This window comes from Marmota monax, unplaced genomic scaffold (assembly GCF_021218885.2).
Source record: "Marmota monax isolate L192 unplaced genomic scaffold, Marmota_monax_Labrador192_F-V1.1 WCK01_AAM20220418_F8-fsc00002, whole genome shotgun sequence".
Classification (NCBI taxonomy): domain Eukaryota; kingdom Metazoa; phylum Chordata; class Mammalia; order Rodentia; family Sciuridae; genus Marmota; species Marmota monax.
In genome coordinates this window covers 32,243,787-32,268,732 of record NW_026693571.1, presented here as the reverse complement: position 1 = coordinate 32,268,732, position 24,946 = coordinate 32,243,787, and the positions used below count along the sequence as shown (strand labels likewise).

The 24,946-nt window shown below is 38.4% G+C and overlaps 1 protein-coding gene across 1 annotated transcript in view; it reads right to left on the bottom strand.

Annotated features, from left to right (window-relative positions):
- Spmip2 (sperm microtubule inner protein 2) overlaps positions 1-24,946 on the bottom strand; it is a 71,598-nt gene that overhangs the window by 34,613 nt on the left and 12,039 nt on the right. Inside the window, exon 2 of the mRNA XM_046459156.1 lies at positions 4,413-4,645. Coding sequence (XP_046315112.1) covers positions 4,413-4,645 — 233 coding nt within the window. The remainder of the gene's footprint in view (positions 1-4,412; positions 4,646-24,946) is intronic.

Here is a 24,946-nt window from a genome sequence, read left to right as displayed (position 1 = left end):
AAGGCAGAGTGGGAAAACTAAGAGCACCATGAAGACAGACAGACATTCCTTACCAGAGAAGGCAACTAGAATCGACATAGTCAGATACCACCTCACTTTACGGAAAATTGACAACAGAAATGAGCATGCTACCCAGCAGCTCCAATCTAATGTTTGGACCTTTGTCTGTTGTTTCATTTATTACATCATGTACTTCCTTGAATTCCATGTCCTGGGCTGAAATCTGGGCTATACCATTAACTAGCTATGTGGCCTCAGGCAAAAATCTTACCTGTCCATATTTCAGTTTCCTACCTGTAAAGTAAAGATAATTCCTTATTAAATACCCAGTTACTTGTAGCTGTTTTCTTTTTTTTTTTTAATTTTTATTGTTGGTTGTTCAAAACATTACATAGTTCTTGATATATCATATTTCACACTTTGATTCAAGTGGGTTATGAACTCCCATTTTTACCCCGTATACAGATTGCAGAATCACATCAGTTACACATCCATTGTAGCTGTTTTCATATATGTATTCTCTAAGTAAATCTATCATGAGGAAAAAGTCTAATAAACCGACAAATCTTGAATGAGCTTATCCTACTGGCCTTCAAGAAATTCAATAGCTCATCAGAAATCTGTTCAAATGTCCATAAAACTGTCCCAAAGAAGCCCTCCTAGCTCATGATAGTGGAATTTGGTGCAGTTAAAAATGAAGCAGAGGGCTGGGGTTGTGGCTCAGAGGTAGAGTGCTCACCTAGCATGTGTGAGGCACTGGGTTCGATCCTCAGCACCACATAAAAAGAAAATAAAGGTATTGTGTCCACCTACAACTAAAAAATAAATATTAAAAAAATGAAGCAGAAATAACAAAACCTCAAATTTTTTAGTTACTATATCACATATGAATATGTTGATGGATTTTCCTGGTTCTCTTGGGATTTTTAAAAGTTACCATAATGTGCAATGAATTGGTTGTGATATATGTTAAGATTAATTGATTTAATGGTGTCTTTGGGATCACATCAATGAAGAGTTAGTACTTGAGAGCAGTGTGACATCATTTCTGTGGGAAACGCAAATTACTTAAATCATTTTGTCATGAGGTCAGAGTGCAAGAGCAGAAAACAGCCATCAAGGAAGCTGCTGACCCTTTTGAGGTTTGGGTTGAAGAAAGGCCAGGGGAGCAGAAGCACACCAGCCAGGAGGAGGCAGGTTGAACTCCTAGATTCTTGTGGAGACAACGTATATAGTTTGGCAGAGACCAGATCCATTTAAACAAAAGGAATCTGCTGCTCTTAAATCTGAAATAATAACAAAAATAATGGTTCCTCACTGATACACACATGCATTATTATGGCATCATAACCCACATAAAGTGAGGAGGAAATAGCTAAACACACACACACCAAAAAAAAAAAAAAAACAGAAGAGAAATCCAATCTTGTGGTTTTTACTGACCTCTAAAATGTGGGAGGAATTTTTCAGGTGTCACTCAGCATGGAAGTTATTATCTTCCTGCCAAAAGCCAGATGATCTATAGAAACCCTCCTCCTGCCCCAAATAGGAGAGACAGTTCCCAGGTAGGGGGCAGCTGCCCCCAGGCATTTTAACCAGGAGTTTATTGAAGGTGGCTGAGCTTCCTTTGCTGCCTGTCTTAGACCTGCAGCAATAAATTAGGAAAAGCAGCTGTTAGAGCTATAAAATCCAGTAGATGAAGGTCTGAGCACGAAGTGAGAGACACTGAGGAGTATCTGCAGTCAGATCAAAACAAGAATTGACCATTTTTAATTTGCATTAAGATGGAACCAGGAAGATTGAGGGATGTAGAGATTAGAGAAAGGTGAGGTACTGGAGAAAGAACTAGAAGTGGACTGGGACATTTCCTAAGTGGCACCACACTGGAGAACTGATTGGCTCTGCAGTGAAGCTAACCTAGGTTAAGACCACTACTCTGACAGCTTGTGTGTATGTGGGAGTGCGTTTGCTATGTGTGGTGTATATATGTGTGTGTCAGTTCACGTGTCAATCATGCACCAGGTCTGATTGGTTGGAAGTAGCTGCCTGAAGCTGTGGGTTGATACGGAATCAAAATCTGAGTCTAGACTCAAAGAATGGTATTGTGATTTTCCTTGGATAATAACAGAGGGAAGGAAGCTCACCTTAGATATGCAGAAGAAGATGAGCATTCCCGGGGACAAAACCAGTTTTAACCGGTAGTTAAATCGCAGATGGTTCTTTGCTAATATGAATAGTCATTCTAAGTGACCAATATTCATGGTCATTGTTAGAATAATTTTGTTCTCATTATAAAGCTCTATGTCCAGGGAATTCTTTAAAGTGTTCTTCAAGCTTGTTATCTGAGACAGATAGATCCTTGGAAATAATTAAAGTTAAAGTACCAGGACCGAGAAAGTGTGTAGATGCTCAGCACACTTGGGATCATCTTATACCACATGCCAAACAAATCCAGTTCCTGAGTGTGTGAAAAGTTGGAAAAGAAAATCCCTGCATGGCTCACACTAACTGCCACAGAGATCAAGAGGATACTGTTACCAAGCCCCATCAAATGCAGTCTGAAATCCTAACAAGAGAAACTGAATAAACACCTTCCTGGAAAGCTAACTTCCAGTGACCATCTCTTTTAGATTCTCAACTTGCTTTAAAAACGAAGGAATGTTTGGTTGCACTTCTTTTGAGCAGACAAATGGGTCCTTAAGTTAAAGATTAAGAAGGAGAAGTCATACATGCTCAGATGGCCAGACAGGTTGCAGACTGTGTGTAAGCAGGACATCCCCAACCAAAGGGAAGCAACCAGGCAACCAGAGTTTGGGATCTCTTAGAACTGACTGCTTTGCTTTGGGGTTGTACTTTCCTTGCTGGTGGCCAGTTTGATATTTAATCAAATTTCAGAACTTCATTTTTGCCTAAGTAGAATAGCATAAAGTTTAACATTATGTTTCAGGGCATTCATTCTGTTTCAATGATACTGAGTAACATTAAACACAATTCTGGCACAATGGCTCAGACCAGTCCTTCTAACTACTCAGGAGGATCACCTGAGTGCAGGACCAGCCTAGGCAACATAAAACAGAAACAAAACAAAACAAACTAAAAAAGAAAAGAAACACAAGAATTAATACAAATAGCTAAAATTTAGATATCAACCATTTGTCAGACATCAGGCTTAGTGCATTTCTGTGTTCTCACAGTTAGTCTTTGCAACATAATAATATTAAATACATATAGAGCTCCTTACATGCCAGGCACTATTCCTGGCACCTCACAAAATCAACCTGTTTAGTGCCAATGACAGCCCATTAAGGTAGCTATTAAGATTTCATAATGGGAGGCCGGGGTTGTAGCTCAGTAGCAGAGCACTTGCCTAGCATGTGTGAGGCACTGGGTTCAAGCCTTAGCATCAAATAAATAAATAAACAAGCAAAGGTTAAAAGGTTAAAAAGATTTCCTAATGAAGAAACAGAATCACAGCAGAACTTAACCAAGGCCATGCACAGCCAGGATCCTGTGACGTGGGCCTCCCCCTGCCAGTACTGCCAGGTGCAGAGCCGGAAACAGGAATGCAGAAAGGTGAAGTCATTTGCCCAAAGTCACAGAGATAGACCCAAATCAGAGTTTCCAATTTCCAAGACTGAGTTCCAAACTATTCTCCTGCATAGACAAAAGTTGGGCTGTTCAAAGGTCGGTCTTTCTTTCGTTCTTGCTTGCTTTCTTTCTTTTCACCATGTGGGACTGCACTACATTGCCTTAAGAATTTGAAGAACTCTGGTTATTGCATAACTGGCACATTCAGTTTTCAGACAATGCAATAGGCCTACCTAGAAATAGATACCTGAATTCTCAGATTCTGGTTCCAAAATCATTTGCATTCCCTTCCATTCCCAGAAGAGACTGTGGGCACATGCCTGTGTCCACATCACCTAAAGGAAATCAGACAAGGTTTCTAAGACTCATCTGAGTGCATACCCTGAATTACTGACACACAGGCATGTGCAATTCAGTGGCTTCCAAAGATCTGAGACTCCTGTTTGGGCTCTGTGGATCATGTCCAACACGTTTTTCTTCCTTGACACCGCCCACTCACAGAACAGTGCTGGGATGGGGAAAGAGTGTGCGAATGCCTCCGCATCCATGTGACTCAGAATGCATCCCCAAACCAAGTCCAAATGCTTTGGGATTATCCATTGCTTCATTTTCTTCACACCTCCCCTCTCTTGTATTAAAAGGGCTAAGGGGGCGTTGCGGTAACAAGAACATTTATTCAAACAATTTATGTTTCTGAAAAACTAGAATCCCATTATTTTTTCCATAAGAGATCAAGTACCTGAAACAGCCTATGGAAGCAAACCCAGAAAGAACTGAAGTCACGAAACAATACGCTAGGAAGAGCATAAATCTAAGGGCAGTACCTTGATATGAAAGCCGCTCTCTCGTCTGGATTTGTTGATGAAATTATAGTCTTGTATTCCCCAACCAACTCCACCGACATACTCATGTTTATATTTTGCTGGCCAGCTTCTGTTTGAGGCAGGCCGCCATAAATATTTAAGATCTCCAGTTTTTTCTAACACTGGACGCTTTTCTCCTATATAGGAAGTGTGCTGATGAACTTCAGGTAAATGATCCTTTACATAATGTGGACCTTAAAGAGACAGGAAAAAAAAGAAAAAAAAAAACTTTAACAACATTCCTCCCACTTTATGCTAAGATGCTTTTATTTTAATGGTGGAAATAATAATAGCCACTGCTTACCATGTTTGTAAGTGCTATTATAAGCCTTTTAGATGTGTTAATTCAATTAATCCTTATTAATAACCAAATGGGAGAGGTAGAATTATTTTCCTCAGATGGGAAAGTAAGGCACATAAAGACTGGTAGCTTGTCATAGCTAACAAGCTCTTCATGCCCAGAGAGGCTGCTGTGAAAGTTGGGCTCTTGATAACCCCACTAACTGCTCTGTTTAATATAGACATATTTGATATACAAAAATTCCTCACACATGCCACATATTCAGAGTGTAGGTCTTCATATGTTGGGGTGTTTTTCTGGATAAAATCTGAAATGAGAGGATATTCCCCAAATGTATTAAAAGCAATTGGAAATTGAGAAAATTACTAGATGATGATGAGCAAAGTCAGGGGTGTTTAATAAATATTGGTATTTAAAATGTCAGACAAGGAACAAAAATGAATGATGAAAGTGAAAGTGAATGAAACAGGGAAAATCAGACGTCTGGGAAAACATCACTTAAAGGTGGTTCTTGGAGTCAGATGATTTAAAAGTGATGAAGGGGAGCTTAGTCCTTTTGGAAGGATGGTACTGATGACAAAGAGACAACGGAGTCACTTGTCCAGGAACAATTTTGAAAATTCCAGAACCCAAATGGATGGTATAGGTAGGGCTGGAGTGGTGGCTCAGAGGTAGAGGGCTCACCTAGCACGTGTGGGGCACAGGGTTCCATCCGCAGCACCACATAAAAATAAAGATATTGTATCCACCTACAATTTAAAAATAAATGTAATTTTTAAAAAGATTGTAGAGGTAAATCAGGGATACAAAGAAGGAATTTCTGCTTTCAGTCTAAAAGTTCACCAAAGACCTTGGAGGAGAATACTGCATGGAGGTCACTGCCCAGGCTCCTCGAGGCCACACGGCTCCTTTCATTCTACTCTCAGATCAGGGAGCTGGGCATCTGCAGGGAGCACAAGATGAGCAGGGGATTGGATTCACTGCCCCTGCCACGTGGCCCAGGTGTCCCTGTGGGATGGTCAATGTGCTATTGAGTCTGTGATTAGAAGAGACATCTCTGCTTTCCAGGCAGGTTGCAAACGTGAGAATTGTTCAGACACATGATTTGGGCAGGTGTTTTCACAGCTTCCTAATCACCATCGCTCCCCGGGATGCACTGAGTATTCACCAAGTAGCTAATTTCCCCTGATGAACACTTTGTAGCTTCAGTTTTATTTGCTTCAGGTTTTCACTTAGATCTAATGGCTCGGGTGCAGAATTGTCAGAGTACAAAAAAACTGTTCTCTTCATCTGTATGACTCCCGTCAAAAATAGAGACATGAATGCAATCTCTTCTAAACAGGGTGAAATATGGAAGAACTGTGTTAGTGTTGCTGGAATTCAGGTCAGAGCATTCCCACCTGTTTCCTCAAATACTGATCCCATGAATGTACCATGTAGGTATATGGGAAGGGAAGAGGCTCCATAGTCAAGTACATTTGGGAACACTGCCTTTTGGATACTCCCGGCCTGCAAAAGCATATTCAGAGTTCTGAGAGTCCTGTGGTTAAGCAAACCTGTTTATAATTATGTAATCTAGAGTCTCCGAATTTGATTTAAACATTGATTTTTTTTTCTCCATCAGATTACTTATATGCATTCTACAGACACGGAAAGATCTGGGGCAATAATGACCTTCTATATAATATTTTGGTTGTTAAAATTTTGTCACCACACACTATTATAAAAGTGAGGGCAGGGCTGGGGTTGTGGCTCAGTGGTAGAGAATTTATTTGCCTAGCACACATGAGGCACTGGGTTTGATCCCAAGCAGCACATTAAAAAAAAAAAAAAGAAAACCCTGAATAAACAAAATAAAGGTATTATGTCCATTTACAATTAAATTTTAAAAAAGTGACGGTAATACCAGTGGCTCAGGAGGCTGAGGCAGGAGGATCACCTCAGCAATGGCAAGGCACTAAACAACTCAGTGAGACCCTGTCTCTAAATAAAACACAAAACAGGGCTGGGGATGTGGCTCAGTGGTTGAGTGCCCCTGGGTTCAATCCCTGGTGCCTCAAAAGAAAAAATAAGTGAGGATAAGTGTGTATCTGTCATTAATTCCTCATTCTGTGGACTGCCATAATTTTTTTTTTTTAATTTTAATATTTATTTTTTAGTTATCGGCGGATACAACATCTTCGTTTTGTATGTGGTGCTGAGGATCGAACCCGGGCCGCACGCATGCCAGGCGAGCGCGCTACCGCTTGAGCCACATCCCCAGCCCCATAAATTTTTTTTTAAGTCGTTATTTGCCATCTGTTTTGATTCATTTGTGCTGCTATAACAAAATGTTTGAGATTGGGTAACTTATTAAGAACAGGAATTTATTTTTGCTCACAGTTCTGGAAGCTATTGAGTCCAAGTCAATGCAGAGCAGGTTTGGTCTCTGGTGGGGGCCACTTTCTGATTACAAGATGGCACCTGGTTGCTGCGTCCTCACCTAGCAAGAGGCAGGAGGGCAAACAAGCTGCACACTTGTAGGTGATGCCTCTTTCACAAGGGTCTTAATCCCATTCATGAAGGAGGACCCCTCATGACCTAATGGCTCACCTCTTAATACTATCACATTGGCCATTATGTTTGAATACCTGAATTTGTACTGAATACCTGAATTTGTAAGGGACACATTTCAACCATAGTACCAGAAACCCAAAGTACTTTGGAAAGTGCTCATGTTATGAAATGTGTGTGTTTGTGTGTGTGTGTCTAGGCAGGGTGCTTCATGGCTGACTTAGTGAAGTCATTAAACTTCACAAAGCCTCTGCCTCCTCAGGTATGCTTTAGAGATGTACAATGCAATGTGCACAGCACAGTGCTAGTTACAGTCTTCCTGGCTCACAGTCTTCCTGGGAAGACCCTGCTCTGGCCTTGTAAGCTATGTAACTGACTCAGGTGCCTGCCCATGAAGCAGAGATATGAGTAGGCTATGGTAGGAGGTAGATCCCCACAATCACAGCAGGTCTCCTGCAGCCACATCTGGGTTTCCCTAACCAAAACATCCCTTTATCACTACCTATAGCAACACCCAAAAACACAGTGTATGGTTCTCCAAAAGTCCTTATGTTAAAGGTTTTGTCCCCAGGTGGCGCTATTGGGAAGTAATGTGGACCTTTTGGAGGTGGGACCGAGTGAGAAGACCTTATCTAGAGGTCTTGAAGTTGTACCTTCAAAGGGAATTTGGAGACTCTGGTTCCTTAGTCTCTCTTTGCTTCCTGACTCATGGCATGAGGAGTTTTCTCTGACATGTGCTCCCAGCCATTACCATCCATCCCTCTTCAAGGGCCCAAATCAATCAGGCCACCTGGTATTGGACTGGAACTTTCAGAACTGTGTGTTAAATAAACCTTTTCTATTTTTAACTTATTTGCCTCCAGTATTTTGTTACAGTAATATAAAGCTTACTGGTGCACATGGTTTCTAAAATAAGACAGTTCTGAAGGCATTTGGCTTTAAGTAACCCACGTTTTTATTTCTAAACCTCATTCTTCAGAGCCTAGACTTTGCTGGATTGGATTCCCTGATTAAAAGTAAATCTTCCAATTCATGCCAACTTTTGGTCTCTTTATAACAAGTATCATCTTTGTTTAATTGACTATTGTTGCTATATCCCTCAGAATGTTTCTAGTGTTTCTTCATCCTGCAGCAAGTTTTCTTGGACATTTCATCCTCTTTTCACAAACTCAAGCCCTCATTTGCCAAGAGTGAAGTTGGCTGCTCCTAGGTTAATAAAAATTAATAAATAAATCCATCCCATTTTCTATCTTCTTTGAAGTTTTCCTTCATGTCTGGGCGCCAACTCTAGCAGGATGACTTTTAGCTATAATATTCAAAAGGAGCTGTTGTTATCTAATGTTGGTCATAATCCCTAACTCTTGCTCTGGTGTAGTAGCTACATTGTCATGGGGAAGGAAATGTACCATGAAAATCTGTATCATGAATTATGATTCCACATTTCTCTATTTTTGTGCCCTGGAAAAACTATGATTTCAAGGACAGTAGGCAGATCTAACTTCTACTCTCATCTCTCTGTGTCCTCAACTTTACTTGCTCACTTATCTCTGAAATGCCATCTACAGTTAGAAATGTGGCTGTGGGGTTTTCGTTTTTTGCTGTTTGTTTGTCGTGTGTGTGTGTGTGTGTGTGTGTGTGCGCGCACTGTGATGAAACCCAGGGCCTCCTGCACGTTAAGCATGTACTCTACCAATGAGCTACAACCCCAGGCATGAACGTGGTTTCAAACCCAACTAGTATAGGTAGAAACTTTTGCATTATCTTATGCTGGTTTTGTGATCTGGGGAAATTTATCCAACTTCTGTGTTTCCACCTCCAAATCTGCTAAATGGAAATAGTGTTGCCTATGTTATAGCCTTATAGGAAGGAGAGAAGAGAATGCATTTTATATTCAGCTGAGAACCTCGCATATAATCCATACCTAATGGTATTATATGGGTTCATTTTGTTGTTGTTGTTGTTGTTTAACTTGAGACTTTGTCTTACCTCTTGTTTCTTTGTTTACATCTTGGGAGCTTTCACTAATTAATGATTTATTTCTTATTGTGAATGGAATTCAAATCCTTTCTTCAGAGTTCTTTAAGATCCAGGGTCAGCAAACTGATTCTTCTTTTACTCTTCTACCCAACCATTAAAAAACCCAAAACCATTCTTTGCTCATAAGCCCGACAGAAAAAGGTTGCAGAATGAATTGGATCCAGGAGCTCTAGTTTGCCAATCTTACAGATTGATGGTAGGATCACTGAGGAAGTGGATGCCAGAGGCAGGAAAGAGCACAGGTAAGAGGATCTGGGAGGGTTTTCAATGAACTTCATCTCCTTCCAACATTTGAAAAAAGGCCCCAGCTGAAATGTGTAAAAATCTTATATAGAGAAGGAGAAAATCCCAACTCTGAAACAAATGTCTCTTTCCAACATCTCTGAATTTTCATTGTCTCATTTAATTTGATCTTTTGCTGATTTCTTCATTTATTCAACAAATACTGTGAACAGACGCTGTCTGTCAGGCACAGTTCTGAGTGTGGGGAATCTAGCAGTGAATACAGTGAATACTATGAAGTCCTGCCTTCATTGAACTTACATTCTCTTTGAAAGACAGGCAAGAGAAGCAAATCATCCTTCATTACCTTCTTCTGAAAGACTAAAACAGCCTCCTATTTAGTCTAGGTTCCGGTTTTTTTTTTCCTTTATAATCCATCTTCCAGGGCTATGTATGCAACTCAGCAGCAGCACACTTGCCCAGCATGCACAAGGCCTTGGGTTTGATCTCTAGTGCCCCCCCAACCCTCAAAAAAAAAAGTCTACTACAGTTTGCACAGAGGCCTTAAAATTTTATTATTATTAAGACAAATTTTACAAAGATTATTGGGATTATTGTAAATGCTTTCTTTTCTTAAACCATCCTAAGTCAATATGAAACACCCAGCACATTGCCTTCATAGAAGCTTCATTTAATTTCTGTTTTCTTCTCTATATCATATTTAATGGGGATCCTCTCCATTTGTGAGCTTCCAAAGAGTAAGGACTATTATCTTATTTATCTCTATTCATTCTTAATTGCCAGCACAGTGCTCTGAACATAGGAGATCCACACAAGAAATACATGTTGAATGGATATAGCAAATTGTTAACTGAGCAAATGAATTAGAGAATTCCATCATAAGACTGAAGATATATAAACTCATGTTGGAAAGATGTAAGTGCTGTTTTAAATATCTAATGAGCCATTTAATTTTCAGAACTGTCTTAAATTCTTCTATTCTGGACTTTAAGGTAAGACACCAAAGGGTAAAGTCAGAAGAACTGCTTTTCACTATGTTCAATTATTCATTCATTCACTCATTCATTTATAACATTAGCTTTACTGAGCTATAATTCACATATCATCCATTTTTGTCCACAAAAATCATAAAGACTTTAATATTGCAACTGTGTTCTAAAATGTGTGAAGACAAACCAAGAATTTCTTAACAATGAATATCATTTGATATTTCTGAAATAATAATACAAGCACTATCTGATTACTTACAATCTGAAAATACTACTTCACCAGAAAACAACTAAAATGTTAATGCCAGCTACCAACCAAAAAGGCATACGAAGTAGTCAGAAGAACTTAACCACTGTGTTAGTCAGCTTTCCATCACTGTGACCAAAACGCCTCACACAATCTGGAGGAGGAAAGATTGGTTTTGGCTCATGGTTTCAGAGGTTTCAGTTGATGGTTGGGGCTGGTTCCATTGCTTTGGGCCTGAGGATGAGACACAACATCCTGGTGGAAGACACAGTGGAGGAAAAGGACTCAGCTCATGGCTGCTAGTAGGCACAGCAGGGGGTGGGGGGAAATCAGGAAAGTGGGAGGGGACCTGGCACAAGATACAGTCCTCTAGGGCACACTGCCCGTGACCTACTTCCTTCAGCCCATGTCCCGTCTGCTTACATTTTCCACCACCTCCCAGTAGTCTATTCATCTATCTATGGATTAATCTACAGATGAGGTGAAAGTCCTCATGATTCTCATGATGACTTCCCAAAAGCCCCACTCTGTATTAGGGACCAAACCTTCAACACAGAAGATTTTGGGGGACACTTCATATCCAAACTATAATAACAACCCTCCAGAGAGTCTTGTCCATATCCACCTAACCTTGACTTATCAAGTAACTATCAATTAAAAGTCACAAATTTAGGTGGTGCATGCCTGTAATCCCTTGGGAGGCTGAAACAGCAGGATCACAAGTTCAAAGCCAGCCTCAGCAACAGTGAGGTCCTAAGCAACTCAGTGAGACCCCATCTCTAAATAAAATATAAAATAGGGCTAGAGATGTGCTCAGCGGTTGAGTGCCCCTGGGTTCAATCCCCAGTACCAAAAATAAATAAATAAATAAAAAATAAATCACAAATTTATTTTAAAATTATTAAGACTTTTAAACCTTCTAGATGTGCTATCTATTTTTAAATTTGCAAAACAACATATTTCAGTAGTTCTAGGCCTGTGATTATCAACTGGGGGTGATTTTGTCATTCAGGGGTCCCTAACAACCACCAAAGACATTTTTGGTTATTACAACTGGGGATGTTTGCTCCTGTGGCCTAGGGATGGTACAAAATACTCTACTACACACAGCAAAGTTTTCCTCCCTCTAACACAGAATTACCTGGCCCCAAATGCAATAGTCACAAGGTTACGAAACTGTTTTAAATAGTCTAGAGCATAATACAACACGAAATACCATCTATCCAACTGTCTGACTGCTACATGTTGGTGTCATAATATTTACCCAATGATAGCAAGAAGGCAGTATAGCTGCAACATTATATAGGCATCGAGAGAACATAGAACTAAAATAGAATCCCAACTAATTCTAACAGATCCAAACTTAAGTTGTTAACTATAAAAATAATATTGGCTGGGGCTGAGGGTATAGCTCAGTAGTAAAGTGCTTGCCTAGCATACACTAGGCCCTGGGTTCAATCTCTAGCATTGCAAAGAAAACAGAAAACAAAAATGCATGTTTATAATACTGGTAACTTCTCAGACTTTTTGTGGGATATTAAATTTAAGACAGTTTTTAGGAGCTTAGAACAGAGGCTGGAACTCAGTAGAATCACTGGCATAGTATACGTTAGTGAGGAATGTGTCTTCCAATATGGAACCCAATATTAACAGAAACTAGTTTTCTTACAAAGCTAGCAATTTACTTTTGCCAGCTCCATCTTCTGGACATAAAACATTCTTGTTTCAAAACCTGCCTCTTCTAGAGCCATGCCATTATCTTGTTGTGATTTAGAAAGAAGCTCCATGTTCTATCTGTAAGCCCACTTATGCTCTCAGATGAGGTAATTCTTTCTAGGGTCGAGGGGATGATTCAAGATGCTTTTCTACAAGTCTTCTTTTTAGGTGTTAATGAGAAAAGTGATTCCTGAAATCCTTCATGTGAGCCATGCTTCAGAGAGGAACTTTCCCCACTATCCTGAGACCTGCTCTTTTGACCTATAGTGGCCTCTGTCCCAAAAAAGATGGGTACTTTATATCCCAATTCCTTTTTCTCTATAGGGAACCAAAATTCAAATGACAGGGTTTTCTCATCTGAAACCAGAGGCCAGAGGAAGTAGAGCAATTACTTTCAGTTCCTAAAAACAAAAGACCTGTCAACCCAGAATTCTATATTTAGTATTTTTTCAGGAAATTAGGGGGAAATAAAAGACATTTTCAGACAAAAAAAATTCAAATCATTTGTCACTTAGTAAACTGAACGTTTAAAGAAGTTCTCAGAGATAAAATGTTAAAAGAAAAAAATTTGGGGGCAGCAAGACATACTAATAGAAGCAGAGAGAAGGACAAGAGCTCATAGTAATGTTACTTCATTCTATAATATTGCCTCATGAGGCCAATCCTACATCTCAGTGACCAAAATGAAATATACCAAGGAAATAAATCAAAAGGAATCACATGGAATGTGAAAATGGGTATTTTAGTAAATACATTTTGATAATCTGTTGACAAACAACGGCATAATTTGGCCATTGCAGATATGCAGTGCAGAACAGCTTGTCAGGGGAATCAAGCCCAGGCAAGGGTCAGAGGGCAGTGCCGGGAATGTGGAACTACGAAATGAACTCTAATGGGCACATCTGACACATGTAGGTAGGGAGCAAGAGAGGACAATGTTAGAGACGAAATGCCTCAAGTCCTCATGTGAATAAACCTCTCCAGCTCTAACAGTGACCACAGGATGGACTCGTGGACTGGAAAATTTTTAAATGCTGCATTTAATCCAGTCAGTGCAATTACGCAATGGGTCCAACTGTTGACAAAACTGAATGACGTGGCTTATCAAGTTTCTGAATGAGCCAAATAAACATCAGGCAGAAACTTCCTTTGTACATGCATTAGGTTTTTTTCTCCAATGATAAACCTCTTTGTGGGTTACCTGAGTCACTGTTTCTAGTCAGAATGCTTCCAATACTATAAAGGGATTAATCTAACAATAAGATAAGTGAGATGATAATTATGCATTGAATTATAGATTGGGACTTGGAGTTATAAAGTATTAGAGAATCCAAGTGATGGCCTATGCCTGTAATCCCAGCAATTTGGGAGGCTGAGGCTGGAGCATCACAAGTTTCAGGTCAGTTTCAGCAACTTAGCAAGACTCTAAGCAACTTAGTGAGACTCTGTCTCAAAATTAAAAGTAAAAAAGGATTGGGGGTGTAGCTCAGTGATGGACAGCCCCTGAATTCACTCCCCAGTACCATAAATAAATAAGAAGAAAGAATACACATAATGCTTACGCACATTTCAACCAATGGTTCAAATAATATTACCACCTTATTAAGTGCCCAGTGCTAGTTCAGTATGAACAAAGATCAATACGACATGGCCTCTGTTTTTCTGTTTTTCCGTACAATCTAAAAAGAACCATGCTTATCTTCTTTAGGACACATTTTCTGCTCTTTATAACAAACATTTATTGAAACTTTATGGTTTGATCTGTGTTTCATGCACATGCTGAGATTTCCTAGATGTTTCAGGAGTGTATGTTTTATCTGCTTGTCAATCCAACCCCTTTAGGAATTTGCACTATCCCAAGCTTAAGCTTGGTGTTATAGTTTGGATATGAGGTGTCCCACAAAAGCTCCTGTGTTCATGCAGAATATGAAATGATCAGATTATGAGAGCTCTTTGAACTTGAATGAACTGTACATTCATTCAAGTTGTGTGGCTGCAGGAAGTTAGGTCACTGGGGATGTGACTTTGGGGTTTATATTTTATCTTTGGCTCCTTAGTGTTCTTTCTCTGCTTCCTGAATGTCATGCGCTGAGCACCTTCTGTCTGTCGTACCCTTCTGCCATGATGCTCTGCCTCATCTTGGGCCCAGAATGGTGAAGCCAGTCAACTATGGAATAAGACTTCTGAGACTGTGAGCCAAAATAATCTTTTCCTCCTCTAAATTGTTCTTGTCAGGTATTTTGGTCACAGTGATGGACATATGACTAATATGTTTGTTAATATTTGTTTTAAAAAAAGGACTACTTTATACCACAACGTTGCTTATGCAATCCAAAAATATAAAATTCCATGTTTTTCTAGGTGAGTAAAGAAAGAAGGCAGGATTAAAAACTTTCTACAAATTCCAGGACTACTTCTACTCAGAAAATAAAACTGATTCATTATCCTGATAAAACTTTACAACCAGGTGGCTCTTGACATATCTATCTCACCAGAAGAGGAGATCCAAGTAGAAAATAAATCATGTTCTAATATTGTTTTTGACTTAGAATCTTTCTAGTATAAATATGCATAATAGAGTCTTTTTTGTTTGCTTGTTTTTGCAAGACTGGGGACTGAATGCAGAGGCTCACAGTCTAGCCAAGTACTCTACCATTGAACTACATCCTCAGTCATTTTGATTTTTTTACTTTTTATGTTGAGACAGAGTTTTGCTAAGCTCCTCAGGCTGGCTTCCAACTTTTAATCCTCCTGCCCAGCCTCTCAAGTAGCTGGAATTACAAGTGTGTGCCACCACATTGGGAGTAATCAATTTTACTCTAAGATACTCTCATCATTCATGTGTCAGGGCTCTCAACATTACCATTAAAAAACAAAACAAAACAACAACAACAAAAAAAAAACACACAAAGATTCGACATTGCCATAAAAAAAGATACACACACAAAGACATATGTGTGTAAGACTAATAAAAGTATGTGTAAAACTAATAAAAGCATACTCTAAGTAAAAGGAAATTTATTGCAAAATGGATTAAATAATAAAGGAAAATTGTGTTATATAATAAGATACTCTGGCATAGGAGGAATCCAGTGTTGCTTAATTCAGGAGCTCGATGATGGTTTCAGAATCACAAGTTCTTTCCACCCAAGTGTGCTGCATCCTCTGAACATGAAGTTGTCTTCAAATGAGCTCCCTTTGAGGTCCAAAGCAGGCTATCACAGTGCCAGCAACCATATGCAGATACAAAAACTTCCAACAGGGTGTGTGTGTGTCTGTTTTGTGGTGCTAGGGATCAAACCAGGACCTTGCACATGCTAGGCAAGTGCTCTACCACTGAGCTATGTCCCCAGTCCTGTGCATCTGTTTTTAATCAGCAGAGAAGCACTTCCTAGAAAGCCCCAGATAAATTCCTCTCTCATTTCTGCCAGAATTGAGTCATTCATCACTTCCTAAAACCAAACACTGGCAAGAAGATTGGGATTTCAGTGACTAGCTTGCATGAATCAGGATTTTAATCCTGAGTCATGTGAGGTCAATGTAGATACCCACATAAAATGGAGGCTCTCTAAAAAGAGAAGGGTACACCAGCTTCTGGATTACAGCTTCAAATCATAAAAGAAAACACTTCATGGGAAACACACTCACATGGAATGAGTTTGATTCTACTTTTCAGTCCATTTTTAAGACCACATGAAGCTGGATGTAGTGGTGCACACCTGTAACCCCAGCTGCTTGGGAGGCTAAGGCAGGAGGATCTCAAAGTTCAAGGCCAGCCCCAGCAACTTAGGGTGAGCCTGTCTCAAAATAAAAAGAGCTGGAGATGTGGCTTAGTGGTAGAGCACCCCTGGGTTCAATCACCAGTACCACAAAAACAATAAAATATGAAATTATTTGAAGTCATTAATTTTTTCTCCTTTGGTTCTTAATTGTTTGCTAAAATATAGTTCGTTTGCCATTTGTACTATTATGCTTGAGGACATGTATTTCTATTGTAATAATACAGAGACATCATCTTTTCCAAATGCAAGGGAGAGAGCAATTTAAAGATGTTCCTCAATAGTTGAACTCTATGATCTACAGGAAAAGCCACTAGACTTTTCTGTAAAACAGGACCAGAAAAATGCATATTTCAAGCTTACGGGCTAGACCATTTCTGTTGTAACTACTCAACCTGCCACTGTAGAACTAGAGTAATCACAGTATTTAACTCATGTTCCAATAAAACATAACTTATGGACACTGAAATTAGAATATTTTTTGAGGTGCTTGGGATGGAACCCAGGGCCTTAAACATACTAAGCAAACATTCTACCACTGAACTACATTCCCAGCCCTAAAATTAGAAATCTGTATTCTTTACACAGGTGACAAATATTATTCTTTTAAACTTTTCCATAAATTAGAAAGTGAAAAACTATTTTTGACCTTTCAAAAACAGGTAGCAAGCCAGATTTGGCCTAGGAGGCAGTTTTCCTAATCTCTGATCTGAAGTATTTGTCATATTTACAATTTATCTTATACCTCTCTCATGCATATTTAAATTTTTTTCAGTTGTAGATGGACACAGTACCTTTATTTTATTTATTTTTATGTAGTACTGAGGATTGACCCCAGTGCCTCATAAGTGCTAGGCAAGTGCTCTACCGCTAAGCCACAACCCCAGCCCCTCATGCATATTTTAGATACGAAGCTTCTCTGTGTTCAATAGTTGACTACCTCACTGCAAAAATAAATATTTTATTTAATGCACCATTTTGCAGACTCATGAAAGAGTCTACTTTTTATAAACTTTATTTTTACCTTTTTTAATGTTTTGTTGAACCACATGTAGAATGTATGCATGTACTCTACACTGAGCTAGCTACATTTCCAATCCAGAATACACCTTTTTTTTAAGAGTACATTTTAAATTGCCTAATAATGTCCTGATGAAGAGTGTTGTTTTATTCCACTTTGCTGGTGTCAGTTTGACCTCATCTAATTTCTGACTTTGTGATAATTCGTTTTCTTTCCAGAGTTGTCTTAAGTGACCAGTGAGAAGATGTAAATATAAAATGGATTTGTCAATGCAATAAAAAATTAAAAAGTGAAGGGATACTAAATTACACAAAGAGATTGGAAATAATAACATGGTAAGAATTGAATTGGTTTCATCCACACTGGAAAGAGCTGAGAAGGTGTCTGCATTGCTCCTTTGATACCCTGAATAATGATAGTAATTACCACCTAATCCAAAGAGAAAAACATAATTCACATAGGACTGAGTGGAAATCGTTCTCTAAATTCTCCACTCTGTGGTGATAGGGGTTTAAATGTACCATTGACTTAATACTAGCTTTGCTTCAAAAAAGAGAAAAGCAAAGAAATTTACCACTTTAAACACAGGCTTCAATAGTAAAGAGTATCGCAATTACCCACAAGTTAAAATGTAATTTATTAAAATGATACTTTTTAGCCTAAATGAAATATGGCAGGCAATTCCCTTTCACTACTCCCTGGGTAAATAGTACATAAGAAAAGACTTATCTGTTTCTAAATGGCAGTAAGTTGATTTCAATTTATGCCAGGGTAATTTACACCAGCTAAGTGGCATTTTTTTAACCTTGTATGTTATGTAATTAACAAATAAAATGACTAAAAGTATGCTATAAGAAAAACATAGGTAAACCTGCTACTTGGTTACATTTAATTGTAAAAAGCAAGTAAGCACAAGTATTCTTTAAATTTTTTGGTATTTTTTTTTAAGCACTTTCACCCTTCTTTCCTCAGCCAGGGGATTGGGTATGCTTCCAGATCATTAGGGAGATTGAAATGAAATGGCCTTATTCATTCCAAGAATGTATTTTACTATTTTGCAGCACTTTAGATTTTAAAATGGATTTGTGAACAGATGAAGTATTAGGTAGATAAAACCACATGACATCAGAGATTTATCAAATAATTTAAATGGCCTTATCAGTCCATATCTGAATATCCTTACTTTGAAGATCTAATTTCCATCCATGTGAACAAAACCTTTAGAACCAACTTACTAGTGATAGGAGTGAGAGTAAGGCCTGGTGGTACACACCTATAGTCCCAGCTACTTGGGAGGCTGAGGCAGGAGGATCACAAGTTCAAGGCCAGCCTGGGCAACTTAGTGAGATCTTGTCTCAAAATAAAAAGTACAAAGGGCTGTGGATGTAGTTCAGTGGTAAAGCCCTCCTGAACTCAATCCCCAGTACCCAAAAAAGAAAGGGAGTACAGCAATTGGGTTTTGGTCTTAGCCTTCCTGCCTTTGATAGACAGGAGCTGGCAAAGTTATGTCATCTTCCTTAGCTAAACTCAGTTTCTTTCTTTCCTTCCTTCCTTCCTTCCTTCCTTCCTTCCTTCCTTTCTATCTCTTTTTTTTTAATTTTTAAAATTTTTTTTAGTTGTTGATAGACCTTTATTTATATGCAGTGCTGAGAATCGAACCCAGTACCTCACACATGCCAAGCAAGTGTGCTACCATGGAGCCCCAGCCCCAGCATCTCAGTTTCTTTTTTAATGGTCTCATTGAGGTGTAATTAACACAAAAAAACTTGCACATATATAAAGTGTATAATCTGTACATTTTTACATATATGTACACACATGAACAGAGTTGCTAGATAAGATACAGGATGCCCAGTTAAATTAGGATTTCAGATAAACAATGAATCATTTTTTAGGAGAAGTTCATCCCAAACATTACATGGTTTATACATATACTAATATTTTTATCTGCTATTCAAATTTAACTGGGTACCCTCTATGTTTATTTGCTAAATCTAGTAACCTTGTCCATGGAACATCACTATGATCAAGATCAAGAATGTATCTGTCACTCCCAAAAGTCTCTTTATGACCATTTGTAAATCTTCTCTGATTCCCTGCCCTTTTTTTCTATGTCTATGCATGGGAACTTTTCTACTCTTTGTTAGTATAGTTTGTATTTTCTAGAATTTGACATAATGGCATTGTATGGTATCACTTTTTTTTTTGTCCAGCTTGTTACATTAATTTTGAGATCATTCATATTATAACATGTACCAATAGTTTATTACTTTTAATTCCTGAGTAATATTTCATTGTATGAATACTCAACAGTATGTTTACCCATTCGCCTGTTGATGGATTTTTGGGTTATTTACCGCTTGGGGTTGTCACAAATAAAACTGTTATGAATATTGAGTACAAATCTTTGCATGGGGGGCTGGGGTTGTGGCTCAGCGGTAGAGTGCTCACTTAGCACGTGCAAGGACCTGAATTCGATCCTCAGCACCCCATAAAGATAAATAAATAAAAGTATTGTGTCCAACTATGACTGGAAAATAGATATTAAAAAAACTTATAAAAAATCTTTGCATGGACATATACTTTATAAATACCTAGGAGTAGAATGGCTGAATCATATGGTAGGTGTATTAATTTTTTAAAAAAACTTCTGAATTGAACAAATTGTTCTTAAAGTGATTGTGTCAATTTACATTCCCAGCAGCAGTATATGAGAGTTCTACTTCCTCCACACTTTTGCCAACACTTGGTAGAGTTGGTCTTCTTAACTTTTTCATTCTAATAGGTGTATGGTGTTGTGTTAATCAGGTTCTTCACCGCTGTGACCAAAAGACCCAACAAGAACAATTTTAGAGGAGGAAAAGTTTATTTGAGGCTCAAAGTTGCAGAGGTCTCAGTCAATAGACAGACAACTACATTGCTCTGTGCCCAAAGTCAGGCTGAATATCATGGAGGAAGGGTGTGGAGGAGAAAAGCAGCTCAGGGCATGGCAACACGGAAGCAGAGAGAGAGATCCGTTCACCAGAGAAAAAATCTAAACCTCAAAAGCATGCCCCCAATGACCCACTTCCTCAAGTCACACCTTACCTGTTTACAATCACACTCAAATTAAGTTATGGCTCTTATAACCCAATCATTTCACCTCTGAACTTTCTTGCATTGCCTCCCACATGAACTTTGCAGGGACACAACTGGTGGTATTTCCTTGCAGTTTTAATTACATTTCTCTAGTGACTGATCATGTTAAGCACCTCATGCTTACTTGTCACTCGTGTATCTTCTTTAGTGAAGCTTCCAAATTTATGTCCATACACACACACACATATACTCACGGTGTTTGTTAACTGGTCCCTGAAAAATATATTTCTTACTGTGGGCTGCAGTCAGAAAAGTTTGAAAGCCACACTGCAATAATGACCTAAATTATTTTTTCCCATCTTGGGTCCCTTGGTTGTACTCATTGATCACATCTATACATTCAGTATTTCCCACTTTCTTCAATTTCCATTTTCCTCTAAAGCTTCATTCTCTGTGGAAGCACATTTTTGATCACCCTAGGAAACCATTGTTTTCTCTTTCTTCAATTTTTTCCTTCTTCTGTCTACGATACAGGGAAATGATGAAACATTTTATTTCTCCCTACCAAATTTCTATCACTCTCCATGTATAATTCACACCCTGGCCTTTCCCTCAACATTTTTGTGGTTTGCAATGGTTTATAGCAAACCAATTCCTTGTTCATTTGTTTTGTTTTATTGAGAGGCATCATGATGTGGAAAAAAAGAGAATGGACCCTAGTTCATCTGAACTCTGTATCACAATAGGCTTGTAACTTTCTTCAAAATACTTTTGGTCTGAGATTCCTTTTCTTTACCTGAAAAATGAAACTGTAGCTAACAACCTCATACACTTATTACAAGAATGAAGCAACAGTCTGGCTCAGTAGTGCACCCCTGTAATCTTAGCTACTTGGGAGCCTGAGGTAGGAGGATCGAAAGTTTGAGGCCAGCCTGGGGCAACTTACTGAAAAACCTTGCTCAAAATAAAAAAATCAAAAGGCGTTGGGGGATGTAGTTCAGTGGTAAAGCACACTTGCTGGGCAGGGGAGGGAGATAATTAAGCAAAATATTGTTTTTAGCATGTGTATTTCATGTCTGGTTCTATACCTGGAACATATTAAATATCTGATCATAGCTATTATCATATTACATAACTTCTAATCATTTCTCTTATTTCCATTACCTTCCCACATGTTCATACTTTCTACTATGCTAATGTTATTGTAGCCAATACAATATTGGGCCTGAGATGACTCAGTGTCCTGAGCCCCTATAGTAAGAAAAGTTTAATGACATACGCAGAAAAGTATCATGGTGCTAAAGAGATGGGGATCAGGCTTAAATTTGTTTTCTAAAAATGAGAAATTCTTCTGCAAAAGAGATATTAAAATCCATCCCCTTCTCAAGATGGACAGAAAAATATTCCTCCTAAGAGAATGCAGCTATTAGAAATGTTAACCACTGGGCTGGGGGCATGGCTCAGTGGTACAGCGCTTGCCTAGCGCGTGGTTATCTCCAGCACCACATAAAAATAAATAAACAAAATAAAGGTATTGTGTCCATCTACAACTAAAAATATTTTTTTTTAAATGCTAATCACTCAGCCAAGCAGGTCAGAGATATAACCCAATATCCCATTCCCAGGATTTACAAGCCAAAAACAGGTATGCTTTGTGATTGTTGACAAGGGCAAGAATATTCTGAGACCTGATAAATAATATGTTGGATACAGGAGGGTGACTCAGATTGTACAACTATTTAAAAGATCATCAGTTAAGTCAATTTTAAGGAGGAAACTGAATATCTGGAATTTATTCTAGATTTGTTATGGGTTTTTAAATTAAATATTATAATAATCAAAAAACCTTTTTAGGAATTCCTAGGATTGACCCTACCAGATTATACATCATTGATATTTGGGCATCAAACTTGGTGGTTCTATTTTTCCATGGTATCACAAATTTGATAAATTCACTCCTTTTGTTTATACACAGTAAGCTTCTAGTTGTCCTTCATCATAATTAATCCATTATTATTCATCTTAATATTAATTATGTAACCCAGTATTGAAGCTACCAAGTCAAGAATGTTTAATTAATACTTCCTTTCAGAAACTTAGTTAAAAAAAACCATTAGTTGGGGGTGTTGAATATTTGGATGTTTCAAGATGATGTTAACCTGAGCTTTATTTACTTTTTGTGTTGTTAGGGATCAAACCCAGGGCCTTATGCATGCTAGGCAAGCCCTCTGGCACTGAGATATAGGCTAGCCTGGGCTTTATTTAAGGTCTACAACTGCAATTTCCAGTAGCCATTAGCCACATGTGACTCTTAAGTACTTGATATGTGGATAGCCTAAATTGAGATGTGCTTTAGTAAGTAAAATACTCCCAATTTCAAAGACTTCATACAAAAGAAATAATGCGAATTGTGCTGTTAATATTTTCAATATTGATATTATGAAATAACAATTTAAATATGTTGAATTAAACAACATACATTATTAAAGTTATTTTTCACTTGTTACAAAATTATCTCATCTGTTTAACTTTTTTTTTTCTTTTAATGCGACTCCTAGGAAATTTTGTACTATGTATGTAGTTCAAATTCTATTTCTCTTTAACAGTGCTGGTCTAGAGTTTAGAAACTGAAATTCTATGATATATGAAACTGGTGGATAATTATAACTGTGGCTCAGTAAGATTTGAAAAACTTGTTACAATGGTAGCAAGGGCTAGGTGTTTAGCATAATTGGCTAAAGAGTCAGACAGAAGTAATATAGAAGAGATCATTCGGAAGACCAAAATGAAACTAATTTGAGCAACCACATTTATGCCGCGAGAAAGCCAGTGGCTTTAACTTACAGATGAATGTCCCACGCCTTACCAGTGCAATGTAATTTTCAACTTGTTACTCATCCATGAAACAGGCCCCCCAGGTTTCTGTAGCTAATTGCTCACAGTAGGATGCCTTCTAAAGTGAGATTGCACTCCCTCCAGTACATTTTGCACATGCCGTCATCCTGAGAATTTCTAGTTTTTTTTTATTATTATTCAACCTAATATTCATTTTTGGTCATATTAAGGCTTTGAACAAAACAACTGAGCATGAAAGATGAATTGTGTGAAATACTAAGTGACAGAAACCCCCAGGATTTGTTTTGGTTGTGATCAAATGGTTACAAAATAATCTTTAAGTTTTTAAGTCAGAGCAATCATAGGCTGATAATAACATAATAATGATACATATATTTAAATATGTCTTACATAGCTATAAACCTCAGGGAATCACAGATATTAGGGAATCAGACAAAATTGATAATGTCCACCTGTGGTGAAAGAGGGCTGAGGTTCTCTTTTTGAGAAACATAGCTCAAAAGAAGAATCTTTTCATCTGCAAACAAGGATAATTTAACTTCCTCCTTTCCTATTTATATCCCTTTATTTCTCTCTCTTGCCTGATTGTGCTGGTTAAAATTTCAAGTACTATACTGAATAAGAATGGTGAGAGGGTTACCCTCTGCCATGCATTTTCCTATTTTTTTTTCTTTTTTCCCCTCTTGGTCTCACCCTTCTTTTGATTTCCCTGTGCTCCCTTTTCTGGACCCCAGTCCAACCACCCTAGCATGAGCAGCACGTGCACCACCAATGAATGATTTATGATGGTGAGTTTCTGTGGGGAAAAAAAAAATAGGAAATCACCATTATCTTAAAACCTGAAGGCAGAAGTAGGATGCTGGGTTCAGCAAAACCAAGCTCTTCTAAGCTAGTTTGGACACCATCTTGACCTGAGTTTGCCCTCCACTCTCATTTTTAATTCATTTCCATAGTAAAACTCCTGCCTACACCATTACAGTTTACAAGTTCCATGGCAACCTCCAGAAAAAAAATAAAATTAACAAACAAGACTGGGAGACAAGACTCTCGGAGATACAGCAGTGACTTCCTGAAGAATTCATATGTGTGTCCCCCCACCCTTTTAGTGGGAGAGGGGTCCAGGGATTGAACTCAGGGGCACTCAGCCACTGAGCCACATCCCCAGCCCTATTTTGTATTTTATTTAGAGACAAGGTCTCACTGAGTTGCTTAGCACATCACCATTGCTGAGGCTGGCTTTGAACTCTTGATGCCCCTGTCTCAGCCTTCTAAGTCGCTAGTATTACAGGTGTGAGCCACCTTGCCCAGCTGTTCTTCCCACTTATTAATCAACCTGACCCTTCCCATTTTATGAAAGTACATTACTGTTTTGTTGGCTAGAGGCAGGGCACTGACCTGAGAGCACAGTTCCCGGTTCCTCCCTTCAATGCCCCAAGGACCTCTAGTGTGATTATTGATTCTGCTCTGGAGGGTTAAAGAACTGAGATTTTGTTCCATGGAAAGTGAGTAACAAATGGACACCCACCCTTGTCTTTTTCTTGATTTTAAAGAAAATGCTTTTAATTTTCCCCATTCAAACCCCCAGTATGATACTGACTGTGGGTTTGTCATATATAACCTTTAAGTTGAGGTTGGTTTCTTCTATTCCTAGTTTATTCTAAGCTTTTATTTGAAG